Source organism: Syngnathoides biaculeatus, chromosome 9, assembly GCF_019802595.1.
Source record: "Syngnathoides biaculeatus isolate LvHL_M chromosome 9, ASM1980259v1, whole genome shotgun sequence".
Lineage (NCBI taxonomy): Eukaryota > Metazoa > Chordata > Actinopteri > Syngnathiformes > Syngnathidae > Syngnathoides > Syngnathoides biaculeatus.
This window is the reverse complement of record NC_084648.1, coordinates 27,690,362-27,703,942: the sequence shown is the minus strand read 5'-3', so window position 1 is coordinate 27,703,942 and position 13,581 is coordinate 27,690,362. Positions and strand designations below refer to the sequence as shown.

Below are 13,581 nucleotides of genomic sequence, written 5' to 3'. Positions count from 1 at the left end.
GGAGAGATGGCTGTGGAGTTTTTGACCAACTTATTCAACACAATACTAGCGGGTGAAAAGATGCCTGAAGAATGGAGGAAAAGTGTTCTAGTTCCCATTTTTAAGAACAAAGGCGATGTTCAGAGCTGTGGGAATTATAGAGGAATAAAGTTGATGAGCCACACAATGAAATTATGGGAAAGAGTAGTGGAGGCTAGACTCAGGACAGAAGTGGAAAAGTACAGAAAAGGTCAGAAAGAGCTACATTGTGTCTTTGTGGATCTCGAGAAAGCCTATGACAGACTACCAAGAGAGGAACTGTGGTACTGCATGCGTAAGTCTGGTGTGGCAGAAAAGTATGTTAAAATAGTACAGGACATGTATGATGGCAGCAGAGCAATGGTGAGGTCTCTATTAGTGGTGACAGAGAGCAGCGCAGAGCACATTCGTTTAGACGAGCGGACAGAAGAATTTAAGGTGGAGGTGGGACTGCATCAGAATCAGCTCTGAGGCCCTTCCTGTTTGCAGTGGTGATGGATGGGCTGACAGATGAGGTTAGACTGGAATCCCCTTGGACCATGATGTTCGCAGGTGATATTGTGATATGCAGTGAAAGCAGGGAGCATGCAGAGGAGCAATTAGCAAGATGGAGACATGCACTGGAAAGGAGAGGAAAACAGAATATATGTGCGTGAATGAGAAAGGTGGAGGGGGAAGAGTGAGGCTACAGGGAGAAGAGATAGCGAGGGTGGAGGACTTCAAATATTTAGGGTCAACAATCCAGAGCAACGGTGAGTGTGGTAAGGAAGTGAAGAAACGGGTCCAAGCAGGTTGGAACAGCTGGCAGAAGGTGTCTGGTGTGTTATGTGACAGAAGAGTCTCTGCTCGGATGAAGGGCAAAGTTTACAAAACAGTGGTGATGACATGATGTACGGATTAGAGATGGTGGCAGTGAAGAAACAACAGGAAACAGAACTGGAGGTAGCAGAAATGAAGATGTTGAGGTTTTCGCTCTGAGTGAGCAGGTTGGATAGGAATAGAAATGAGCTCATTAGAGGGACAGCCAAAGTTGGATGTTTTGGAGACAAGATTTGAAAGAGCAGACTTCGATGGTTTGGACATGTTTAGAGGCAAGAGAGTGAGTATATTGGTAGAAGAGTGGTGAGGATGGAGCTGCCAGGCAAAAGAGCAAGAGGAAGACCAAAGAGGTTTATGGATGTGGTGAGGGAAGACATGAGGGCAGTTGGGGTTAGAGAGGAAGATGCAGGAGATAGGCTAAGATGGAAAAAGATGGCACGCTGTGGCGACCCTAACGGGACAAGCCGAAAGGAAAAGAAGAAGAAGATTTTAATCGGGTGTGGTTACTTCAATTCGATGCAAAAAGCTCTATTTCAAAAGAGATCTCGCTAACCTCATCAGAGTCAGCCTCCGGAGGAGGAAGGAGATTGTCCGAGCGCGTGACCAGTGTCCTGCGCGTGCACGACGGGTTGCGCACAGACTGTGTAGAGCGCCGAGAGAGGGCGCAGATATTAGTGGTGACAGAGAGCAGCGCAGAGCACATTCGTTTAGACGAGCGGATGCGACAAGGTAGGCACGGAGTCAACAAACCAATTCCCCACCGACAGCGTTGTTTATTTAGCTGCGCAAGGCGGACTCTGCCCGTTTTAGTGTCTCGTTTGTTTGTCTGTGTCCGCAGATGCGGACCGTCGCCTTGCTGTGCGTGTGCGCTGTCGCCCTCGGACGCGTCTCGGCTGGTTCCGACAGCGGTAATTTTTTGGATGATAAGTGGCTCGTCGGAAGATGGGATAAATTCAGAGATGTAAGTCACGTTTGGCCACCCGCTTTTTCGCCTATTGTGTTTGTGTGTGTGTGTGTGTGTGCAAAGTGATCACGCGCTGCTCTTTGCGCCTAACGGGGTGCATCGCTCGTGTGTGTGTGTGTGTGTGGGGGGGGGGGTGTTTCAGTCACAAACGCTCACCACTGGATAGTCTACAAACAATGCAAATGACCCTCTCGTGTGTGTCCTTGCTTACCAAAGACAGACCTTTCCACAGCACCCACATGCATCCAGGCCTGAATTGCGAACAGGTTCGAGGCCTGGATGCTGTGTGCTCTTGCATGTATGTGTTGTTTGCATTCCAAAATAGCCAATTTACACACTGCCACTAAAGTGGGCTGTATCTCTTCCTGAAGTCTATTTAAAAGAGTATTATCCAGCCTCTAGTGGTTTCCCACTTAACCTTCTCTCAAGCAGTGAGTGTGTTTGGTTCATGGTACTCTTGGTTCGAATAGTAGGCTTAAAGTAAGGTGCTGTCAGCCACCATTACCCCGACATGCCTAAGGCCACTTAGTGCTGCTGCTCATTGTCATGGCGAATAGCATCCAGCTTCTCATCATCATGTGCTTGTCTGCAAAGTAGATCGCAAGGAGATTCGATGCTGGCATCATCATCCTTTATTTTTTTTTACATATACAAGAAGTGATTGAAAAATATCCTTCTTCTTCTCTCCATTGAACATGATTGGTGTAGAATATTGGCACAATGACGATAATGTTCCATTTTGATTGGCACTGTCAGAAAGGTTTTCTTTTAACAATATCCTGTTGGTTATTGTGGTTGTAGGTATATACAGGAGATTGAAAAACTATTAGAAACAACTATCCAATCTTTGTTTGAGCTCTGAAAGAGATCTATATCTATATATATATATATATGTGTATATATATATATATATATATATATATATAGTTTTACTTTAACAATATGTTATGTTTAGGTTGATGGTTAAGAGGTTCCCAACATTTGCTGAGTTATATACACATTGTATTTCACATTACAAAAAAAAAAAATCCCACATCACAGTAGCAAATAAAAATATCATAAAATGTTGATCTATGGGGTAATTGTGTACCTTCTGCTTCAGAGGTGGCAGAACCGGGGGATCATTTATGATATTAGGAAGCGCTCTGTGTGGTGCAGTACAGTTTTACGACACTGTAAAATACATAACATTCAGTTTGTTGAATTCAAAGTCATGCCAGTTAACACAAGTCGCAATTTGATTTGTGTCTGCTCTAGTGCTAGTGATTGCAATATTGTATCAAAAATTTTATCTTTCTGTAAATTTGGAAGCTTTTCATGGATTCCAACATGATTCAGAGGTCAGTGAACATTTTATCCACTTGTTTTGGTGCATATAGCAGCACAATGGAAACAGGAAAAAAACAAAATAATAATGGAAAAAAAAGTTGCGTGGTGGTTGCCTTTGACATTGCGTTTTTTTTGTCAACAGAGCAATGTGTTAAATTTGATATGTACTGAATGTTGTGGCCAGTGAGTGTACAGTACAATGCTGTGGATTTTAGGCAGCTTGTATGTTTCTTGCCTCTGGACATCCACAATCTGCAATGATTTGGACTTGTTCATACTTGCTTAAAATATTATATATGCAGAGAGCTGTGGTTTAAAGCGATGCGGCTGAGATGGCACACCCTTCACTTCCATCACTTTTAATGAGGGTCTTTACCCTTCTTGCTGCACGCATGAAGTTGAATGTTTCTCTGAATCTCCCCTCTTGACATAGTTCATGTCTGAGAGACAAACACAAGAAGCAGGATGTATTTTTTAGAATTTGCCCCCCCCCCATTTTCACACTTACAACCAAACTACTGATTTTCAAACGTTAATTTTTTAATTCTTCTTTTCTCCCAGTTGTCTGTCACACATGAAACAGTTCAGGTGAATCGTGTATTGAAGGCCAGAAGCCGAAAAGAATCTGTGATTGTGTGTCACGTTAGGCAAGTGGTCTAGTACTTCAAGACCGCAGGAAGATTCGCTTTGGTTTCATTTTAACATGTCTTAAAAAAGCATTTGTATTTGTCACATGATAGGGTGTGATGCTGCAGGAAGTTAATGTTTATATGAATCACAGGACAGACTCACAGATTTTTCCTAGCAACTTATTCACACCTGACGATTAACAAGCTGAGCAATTAGTCATTCTTCTTTTGTTTGTGTTTAGTCAAATCATCAGTTTGAGTCTGCTGTTTGGATTGGGCCAAAGTAATTCAGTCAAAAATTGGTTCTTAAGCACATCTTAATCAGACTTATATGCATTACTGTATGTGCTCATATTCTATGTTAGTCTTTAATATGATTTGAATATTATATTTTAAGCATATACTCTATGACTTTTATCTTGCAGCCATAAGTGGGGCTCCTGCTAAGTGCACTAGATGGGATCTTGGCCACTGATTTAATGGAACTCCTGATGTGAGAGCGCCTGCAGCTCTCTGAGCTGCATCTCAATCTTTAGACTTTGTAGCACCGAGTTCAATGATTAGCTCTTGGGGAAGGTGGGAATATCCCAAAGAGGCGGCATGACTGGGAGCCTGACAGGTTTTACAGTATGTTGACAAGCTCCATTGGAACATATTCTCTCTCTGCTCATACTTTTAGGACACATTCAAAAGTGGTCCTGTAATTTCTGGTCCTATACAATGCATAATTAAACAAAGCAAAATGCAACAATTATCATTATAAAATGATTATGATTGCAAGATGTTCCCCAGTTAGTCTATGAAAGTCTTTCATAAAGGCAGGTTTAAATATATAAACAATAAGAATTACAATCATTCAGTGGAGTTAGAGGTGCTCAACATTTGTTCAAAGGAAGAAAACATGAACAGTGTAGTTAGTAGTAGTAGAAAACATTGTGATTTCAACTCTCTTTGGTTCATGTATGCCTTGATGATCATAAACCTGGCCTACAGTGGCTCAAAATGGAATAATAGGATAATGATATGCTGTACAAGACCCATACTTTAGCAAAGCAAATTTATTTACATAGTTCATTTCATACACAATGTACAGTAACTCAATGTGCTTTACCTATTGTTTAGGTTAAAGGTGGGCAAAGTAGCATTTTGTTACATTAATATAGCTGTTTTAGTTTCTTAAAGTGTTAGTAATATCTAATTTCAAACGGAAATAATCTAGACGAAAATGTATGTTCAACTGTACCATAAAATGCATAACTTTTTCAATGCTTTTAGCCAAAATATGTTTACGAATTAAAGTCTGCAAACTTTGACCTTGTTTCCAGTGTCTGAAAAGTGACTCATTTTGGGGGCAGAGCCTCATACGTCACGACAGGTGGACTTGCTATTGTGCAACTGGTACAGTGGTTATGGCATCAGTTTACCACGTGAAATTATATTTATGGTGAAGCAAGATATCACCAGCTATTGCTCTCAAATTAACGTGGCAACATTTTAAACGGATTTCGTTCATTAAATCCTTATTTGTGAGAATATATCAACTTAGACTGTGGACTACGTTATCATCTTCTGTTTGTTTTAGTGCGATAATAAACAAGCCTTGTACACGCAAATTAGTGACACATTGTACTGCAGATAGTTTCCCATACAAGCACAGGCAGATCCATCGCGCAGTACAATGAATTGTTTCACCGTCTCCAAAACATATTTACTACCTATTTAATACACGCCGTTTGTATAATTTTAAAACAAGACCGAAAATTTTGTATATACATTCAGGATATCGAAGCCTTTACTATTTATCAGTTTATGAGTAACTAAACCAAACAAGAACTTCACAAATGCTTACCAGTCTTTGTTTCCAAAACAAGGCATATCCTGCTCCATGTGTCTAACTGCTTGCTTGGCACTCTCTTCTGCATTCAAACGTGTGTGCTGTCTAATTGGCTCAAATTGATCACCTTTAATGCCTTCATAAACCTCGTATTCTTCACGGTCTTCGTGGGACCCTTCAGAATAGTGTTCATCTCTCGAAATATCGGAAAATTCCTCATCATTCTTACAATGTATTCCAATGCTCGCCATTGTTGACACCGGCACGTCACGTTCCTACTCTGCTGTTTCCACTTCATTTTCATCTTTTTTCGGCGAATCCAGCAATGTGCTATCATTTTTTGCAGATAATCGAAAAATAAAAATGTTTCCTTCATAACGGAATCCAGATTCGAATTCTGCATAAAAAAAAACTACTTTAAGTTGCCAGCGCACTCACAAACCCAGTAAGGATAAGCTGTTCAGAGAATGGAGGGATGGCTGCTTGTAAACAATAAAATAAAAAAATAAAGAAAAAAATTCACATTCTTGGTTGATTTTGATATTGTTATAATAAATTATTTTGTTAAACTATTTCATATCAACATTTTTTAACCTTTCATTGAATATGACCCTTGAGCATAAAAGTTGACCCACCCCTAGTTTAAGGGGTGCAAATATTTGAGCCTTACATAACGCTAGCAACCTACACTATATCATTACATTGATTTGTTACTTTTAAGCAAACTGAGAATCATTTTTTTAGATATTAAATAATACAGTAAAAGCTTAATTTGTATCAGAGTACACAATCTCCATTTCTTTCTGAGAAAGTAAAACCCCCAAAATGCTTCTCATTGTCAAATGTTGGGTCCCATCTATAATACCCCCAATGTATTTTTTCATTCATATTTTCAGATTCATATTTAATGGTAAAATGAGCAAACTGAGAACATTAAGTTATACTGTATAGTGAAAGCTTAATTTGTATCAGAGAACACAATCTCCCTTTCTTTTTTAAAAACTAAAACCCCCAAAATGCTTCTCATTTTCAAAGGTTTTGTCCCCTCTATAATACACCCAATGGTTTTTTATTTTGGGGGGGAGTGGGGGTTGGGGTTGTTTCATATTTTAATGGTAAAAGGAGCTGATCACTTTGATTCTCTGTCTCGGTCCTTGTGCATGTGTCCTGTGCTGTTTAACTTATGGAAGCTGAATAATGCAAAGAAGGACCTTGAGGCCTTTTCCACTTTAGAGCACCTCATTGTTGATCCGTGCGTGTCAGTGACTGCGTGCTTGAACCAGACAGGCTGAGTATAGTGAAGACGTGAACATTTCTTCTGTTGGATGTTAAAATGGAGACCAGGTTGAAGGAAGCAGTTAGAGCGCAATTAACAAGGGGTGGAGGGGTGGGGGCTATTCTGCAACAGTAGAGGTGAGAGAAGCAGTTATTAAAAACAATGTTTTTCTCGAGCAATCGTTTTCTATCACAACTCCAAAGTAAATGAGAAGAAAAGCTAATAGGCCGTGAGAGCCACATGATCTTTGGTCTCCATTTGAATGAAGATTGTTGAGCAAGGGAGTGTGATAGAGAGCGAGACAGGTGAAAAAGAGATGGAGCAATGAACTGAATACTTTCTATTTTTAGATACTCAGGAGGCAAATACATTTTCAGTAGCAGAGTTTGGGCAAAAGTAGGCATTGCATGTGAACGATGAGGCACCCGTTCATCTACTCATCTGACAGTTTGGAATGTTGAAACGTTATGCTGCATAACAATCACTTTGATGATGATTCTGTACGTTGTCTATTGGTTGAACTGTGTGTATATGCATGAGTTGTTACATCCATTAAGAAATCAGACCAAGGGCACTTTTTTGATAAACGCTGACTTCAGGCCTGGCCTCCATAATGCTTTGTTTCCCTTATTCACTTCTCAAGTAGGAGCAAGGAAGCTCACAAAGCAAGCAGAAAAAATGTACAGCACTTTCTCACTTGAGCTCATTTCTTTGTATTGTTATACGATGACCTTGTAAAGGGAAAAGAATAGTCAATAGTGCAGCCAAAATGGAGGACAAGAAGGAGTTAGTAATAGGAGCTTGGGGGAAGGGGGCATATGGAAGCAAGAGTTGCCCCCTCTTGACATCTTGGGAGGACATGGGGGAGAGCGGGGGGTGTTGTGGGGGGCTCAGAGGTGGGAGCATGAGGTAAAGCAGGAGGAGGCCTTGACATTAAAATGTCACCATTTAGAATAAATAACACACATATGTATTCATTTATGCACAAATGACATGCAATGTGATTTTCTGCTAACATGCAATATTTTTTTTTCTACTAGATATTAAGGTCCCGATAAGTAGTTTGGATAAAATTATGCACTTTTTTTCTATAGTGCAGAAATCCATATACTTCATAACTTGTACTTGTACTCAAGTAAGAGTTACTTTTAAATAATATCTCGAGTAAAACAAAATAGTTCTCCGAATAATTACTTGAATATGAGTAAGAAAGTACTCAGTGAAAAATCTACTCAAGAATTGAGTACAAAGTGAATAATAATAATAATAATACTAATAATATAAATATGAACGTCAAATAAAAAAAACAATAACTACCGGTAGATAAAATATATGCAGAGTGAGATATTGGTGAACATTAGGACTTAATGTAAAACACATATTTTTATAGAGTAAAATCTGTGTCAAATAATAAATTCGGGTAAATTCAGCTCCAGGAAATGCTGTTGTATTTTTTTTGTTATGACTTGTTAAACAGCACAGTAAGTATTGTGGGCTTAACAGAAGACAGGAACAAGGCTGCAGTAGATATAAAAACTCTGCACACTCTGTTCAAATGACAAGTTTTTGTGTTGTCAAAGAACTTTGTCCAAAATAAATAATTTTAAACCTTTTTCCACCATTCATGTGACCTACAATTTGTATAATTCAAATGATTTGTTTTTGTGTCTTTGAGAGGGAAAGTGTGAAAATTAACCACTGAAATAAACTTGAATATCATCAACTTGGACTTCACATCCACTTCATTTGTTCCCTTCTCGGCCAGATCACCATTGCAAAAGAGATGTTCACTTTGAACTGGTCTTTTATCTGGTCAAATAAAATTGGAATGAAATAAATAAAACAAAATCAAGTTGGATGCATAACTGCCATATGTTCAGAAATAACAGATGTCATTCAAACTCATGTTCAATGGTTGCCACCATTTCAGTTTTTAAATGAAAAAGAAACATGCAGGCCTTAGAGCAACGTGATTTGCTTTATCCACTAAAATAACTGAATGAAGGAAGAACCTCTTTGATCACCTGACATACTGATAGTGTGTGTGTGTGTGTGTGTGTGTGTGTGTGTGTGTGTGTGTGTGTGTGTGTGTGTGTGTGTGTGCGTGAGAAAGTATTGGAACATACACTAAAAGATGCATGTTTAACACTTTCTTGAGCCATATGCACAGCCAAAACAGCAAAAACATTTGCAATTTACCAGGTGTTAGGCCACGTTGGAAGTGGGCTGCAAATATACAAGTTTGGGCAGACAGGTAACTTTTTTGTGTCTTAGTGAATTTGAGTCACACATCACTGAGATCATCATGGCGGATTGGCGCAACGGCCCGTGATGCGGAAGTTGTAAACCAAAGTCTACAAATAAGGAATTATTGATAATGAAATTAGTGAGCAACATAGATTAAATTTACGGCGTAAAAGTACTGTTTCTTCTTAACATAACTACTTGAATAAAATGTGCTTCATTTAATTATTATTAATAATTTAATTTATCAAAAATGTTGATTGAGTAAATGTAGCCGCATAAATGTAGCATTACAACCCATCTCTGTATAATACAATGAGCACAAGTTTTTTAAAGAATATAATGTTCCCTTTTAACATTATATAAATGATTTATAATATATGGCAAACAAAAAATGGAGTCCGATTTTCAGTTTTGTGATTAAAATGAATAATAATCCATCCATCAATTTTCTTAGCCGCTCATCCTCACGAGGGTCGCGGGAGTGCTGGAGCCTATCCCAGCTGTCAATGGGCAGGGTACACCCTAAACTGGCCAATCACAGGGCACATAGAAACAAAGAGCCACACTCACACCTAGGGGCACTTTAGAGTGTCCAAATAATGTTGCATGGTTTGGCGACGTGGGAGGAAACCTACGCAGACACGGGGAGAACATGCAAACTCCACACAGGTGGGTCTGAGATTGAACCCGGGACCTCAGAACTGTGAGGCCAATGCTTTCCAGCTGATCCACTGTGCCGCCTGAATAATAATCACAAAACAACATTTATAGACAGTGAATCCTCAATCTTCAATATTCCTTTCCAAACACCCAAAATAACAACAAACGGTAACAACAAATACATCCATACAATATCCAAGGTGCTTATCCCCACAAGTGTCACAGACAAGCTGGAGGTTATCCCAGCAAACTTCAAGGTTCAAGGCAGACTACACTCTGAACTGGTCGCAGGGAAGATATTAACACCATCAGTGAACGGGAATCGATCCCACACTTCCCTCACCAAAGTCAGCCATGTGTATCACTACACCATGAGTGCCTCAATAAATACATTTTATTGGTAATAACTGTAATTTAACATGAAAACAATGTGAAATTGATTTTAAAATGGATAAATAAACATTAAACATCACTTTGACATTTAATGAAAGAGAGGTCATTGTTCGGTTGGATACCTCCTATTCTTTCATGAAGTCTACGGTGTTTCATATGTTATTTATCAAAGGGTTGACTTTTGGAGCTTTTATTGGCTTTCTGGTGGCTTATTGAACATTTACAATCAATAATTTAGCACAAAAATGTTCTTCTTAAGGCGGCTCAGCTGGAAAGGGTTGGCCTCACAGTTCTGAGGTTTCAGATTCAATCCCGGACTCACCTGTGTGGAGTTTCCATTTTATCCCCGTGCCTGCGTGTGTTTTCTCCAGGGACTCTGGTTTCCTCCAACATACCAAAAACATGCAACATTAATTGGACATTCTAAATTGCCCCTAGATGTGATTGTGAGTGCAACTATTGTCTGTCTGCATGTGCCCTGCGATTGGCTTGCAACCAGTTCAGGGTGTACCCCGCCTCCTGCCCGTTGACAGCGGGGATAGGCTCCAGCACTCCCTGTGACCCTTGTGAGGATAAGTGGCTAAGAAAATGGATGGATATTCTTATTGCTTCGGCTAATCTCGTGGTGTGATGCCCACTCAAGGAAACACTCAAAATTCTGCATGGTATGCTTTGTGTGGGCGCTTACTTCCAGGAAATGAGGCAGAGGAGTTTCGGACTGATTTGGGGACAAAATTTAAGCCCCCCAAAGTTGTTAAAATGAAGTCATATGAAAACCGCATTTCCACTTTCTGCGCATCCATTGCGTTGGAGGATTGTAAATGAAAAAAAAAAAACCTCAGTTTTACGCCAGAGAAACAGGGACTTCAACAAGATGTTTATTGTATACAATGCTTAATACTTAAAAGACTCTCCCCCAAATTCATATGTACAATAAACCCTCCAATGTGAAGTAATATTATTATTATATGTATTTTTTACATTAATTAAAAAAACAATTGAAAATAAAGAAAATTTTCAAAATCCAACCAAAATCTGGATATGTACCAGCTTTCACAGCCTGACCGAGAAGAAACGTCCTTGACCCCACCCCTGACGTCACTGGTGCTTCGCATTATTGACCATTTGTTCTAGCTAAGCCAAGATGCCAACATGTTGTGCACCAAACTGCAACAAAACTGAGAAAACGCACCCAAATTTGTCTTTCTTCCCCCTCTTGTGTGGTCAACGTGACAGGATAAAGCTGTGGCTGTCACAGTTGAGGCTTGTTCATCAGTCAGGGAAATTTGCACGCATCTACCCATTACTGGTTATTAGCCGCTGAGCTATACCCTCTCGTGCCGGGACTGTATAGGCAACAACATACTTTATTAGGCGACACAATGGAGCAGCTGTAAAGCGTTGGCCTCACAGTTATGAGGACCTGGGTTCAATCTTTGACCTCCGTGTGTGGAGTTTGCATGCTCTCTCTGTGTCTGCGTGTATGGGATAGGCTCCAGCACTCCCGCGACCCTCGTACGGCTGAGCGGCTAAGAAAATGGATGAATGGATATATACGTGTAATCTTATTAGGGAAGTCCCATTTTTTTCTTTTTTGCATTTTATATTCCATAAATAAATAAAATATAGATAAACCATTAGATAGTTCTACGCCGTACTCAGAAAATAATCTCGCATTTTTGACTTTGGACATAGCCCCTAGCATTCATGTAGCATTCACATAGCATTCACGCTCCCTCTCTAACACGTCAAGTTCCGCCTGTGTGTATTGTGGCTCAAACGCGTAGGCTTGACCGTTGTACTTTATGCTATTTTTGTTTTGTCTGTAATTATTTTTCTCAAAAATCGGCCACAAAATGCCAAATAATGGACATTCTCTGTTCGGTGAAACATATCCACGAGCAATGGGGGGTCAGAACAGGAAGCACTGCAGGCGTGGCAAACGCTGATTAGCTGTCAGTTCAGCTCATTGGAATGTCGGCGCGAAAGAGGAATTTCAATAATACTTTTCCAGTTTTGCAATGTTTCTTGGTGAACTCTTTGGATAACTCTGGCATTGAAAGAAACACTGAACCCTCATCTACTAACTTTTAATGTCTGCTCCCATTCCTATTACTTTTGACAACGTGTTCCTTTAATTATACCAGATTCATTTTAAATGAGAAATTAGACTAAATTTACTCCTAGATTTACTCCTTTAAGTGAAAACTTCCACCATTATATTAAAGGGCAAATAAGAAGATACATAGTACAATGTGTTTCTGTTCAGCCATACCATTAAATGTACTTGTGTTTTATCAGCCTATTTCCTTCCCTGTCTGTTTGATTTAAAGTCTGTGCAACCTCGAAGATGGTTATCTAATATAGTTATTTTAATGTTTTAGTTATCATGTGGTGAGCATTTCTCTTCAGAGTGAATGCGACGAAAACATTTGTTTTGGGGGAGACGTTTCATAAGGCAGCTCTTGCTTATTAATCTCATTATGTGGAGGTCCCACAGTCAGTCACATGGTGGCAACCCTTTCATCTCCATGCTTGTGTTGATAGTCGGTGCCAATGTTTGGTTTGGCCTTCCAGAAAGAGCACAATTTAAACAAGTGTTCTTATATTTCGCATGTAACGGTTTTGAGTTGCCTTCAAATGGTCTCACAAGGAAGATACACAACTAGCCTAGGTTTTAGACCATGTTTTTAGACTATGTTCCATCTGAATTTGTTCGACAATATACATATGGATTTTTTTAGATGCTTATTTTTATGGCCTGTCCCTCACTACACTCAAGTCGAGACATTATCTTTGCTAAACACATGCATGCCGTGAGCGTTTGTGATTGATGTTCTCTGGCACTTTCATATATTCCTCTAATACAGAAAGCACTAACAAAATGATTTGCTTTTATCTCTTTCTATACTGGCTTTCCTACAGGAAGTGGAGGTTTGTCTTGATCCTTTCATCGGCCATGAATTTGTTACGTACATATGCATGTACAGTATTTGAAGTGTCATTGAAGCCCTGTCCTTATTGTCCATATGGTTAACCGTGTTTCAGGAGCCAGGAACATGGATGCCATCCAAGCCCTTTGATCAAGGTCTGTGTCTACAGTTGAATATGGATTATATGGGTTTTTTTTTCTCTCACAATTGCATACAATTCTGTGAGTCTACCTTTATTTGCAACATTGTATTGTTTGTAGGGTCTTGTACCAATTTGTTTGTAGGACTGGGCAAAATGGCCTGAAAATAAAATTCCTGACATTTCCCTCAAATAGCTTCTTTCCAATTTTTAATAGATTTTTACGCTCTTTCGTAATAAGAAAAATAAATGACAATAAAACACAGACACCCTCATAAGTTTTAAATGTTGCACAATTTAACTGTGAATTAACAAATCACTGAACACCTTCTTTTCCTTT

The 13,581-nt window shown here is 39.4% G+C and overlaps 1 protein-coding gene across 1 annotated transcript in view; it reads left to right on the top strand.

Annotated features, from left to right (window-relative positions):
* The first annotated feature begins 1,412 nt into the window (after positions 1-1,412).
* The window catches only part of spock3 (SPARC (osteonectin), cwcv and kazal like domains proteoglycan 3), a 28,711-nt gene continuing 16,542 nt past the window's right edge, over positions 1,413-13,581 (top strand). The window contains exons 1-3 of the mRNA XM_061829171.1: positions 1,413-1,566; positions 1,676-1,798; positions 13,218-13,257. Of these exons, the coding sequence (XP_061685155.1) occupies positions 1,676-1,798; positions 13,218-13,257 (163 nt within the window). The 5' untranslated portion in view covers positions 1,413-1,566. The remainder of the gene's footprint in view (positions 1,567-1,675; positions 1,799-13,217; positions 13,258-13,581) is intronic.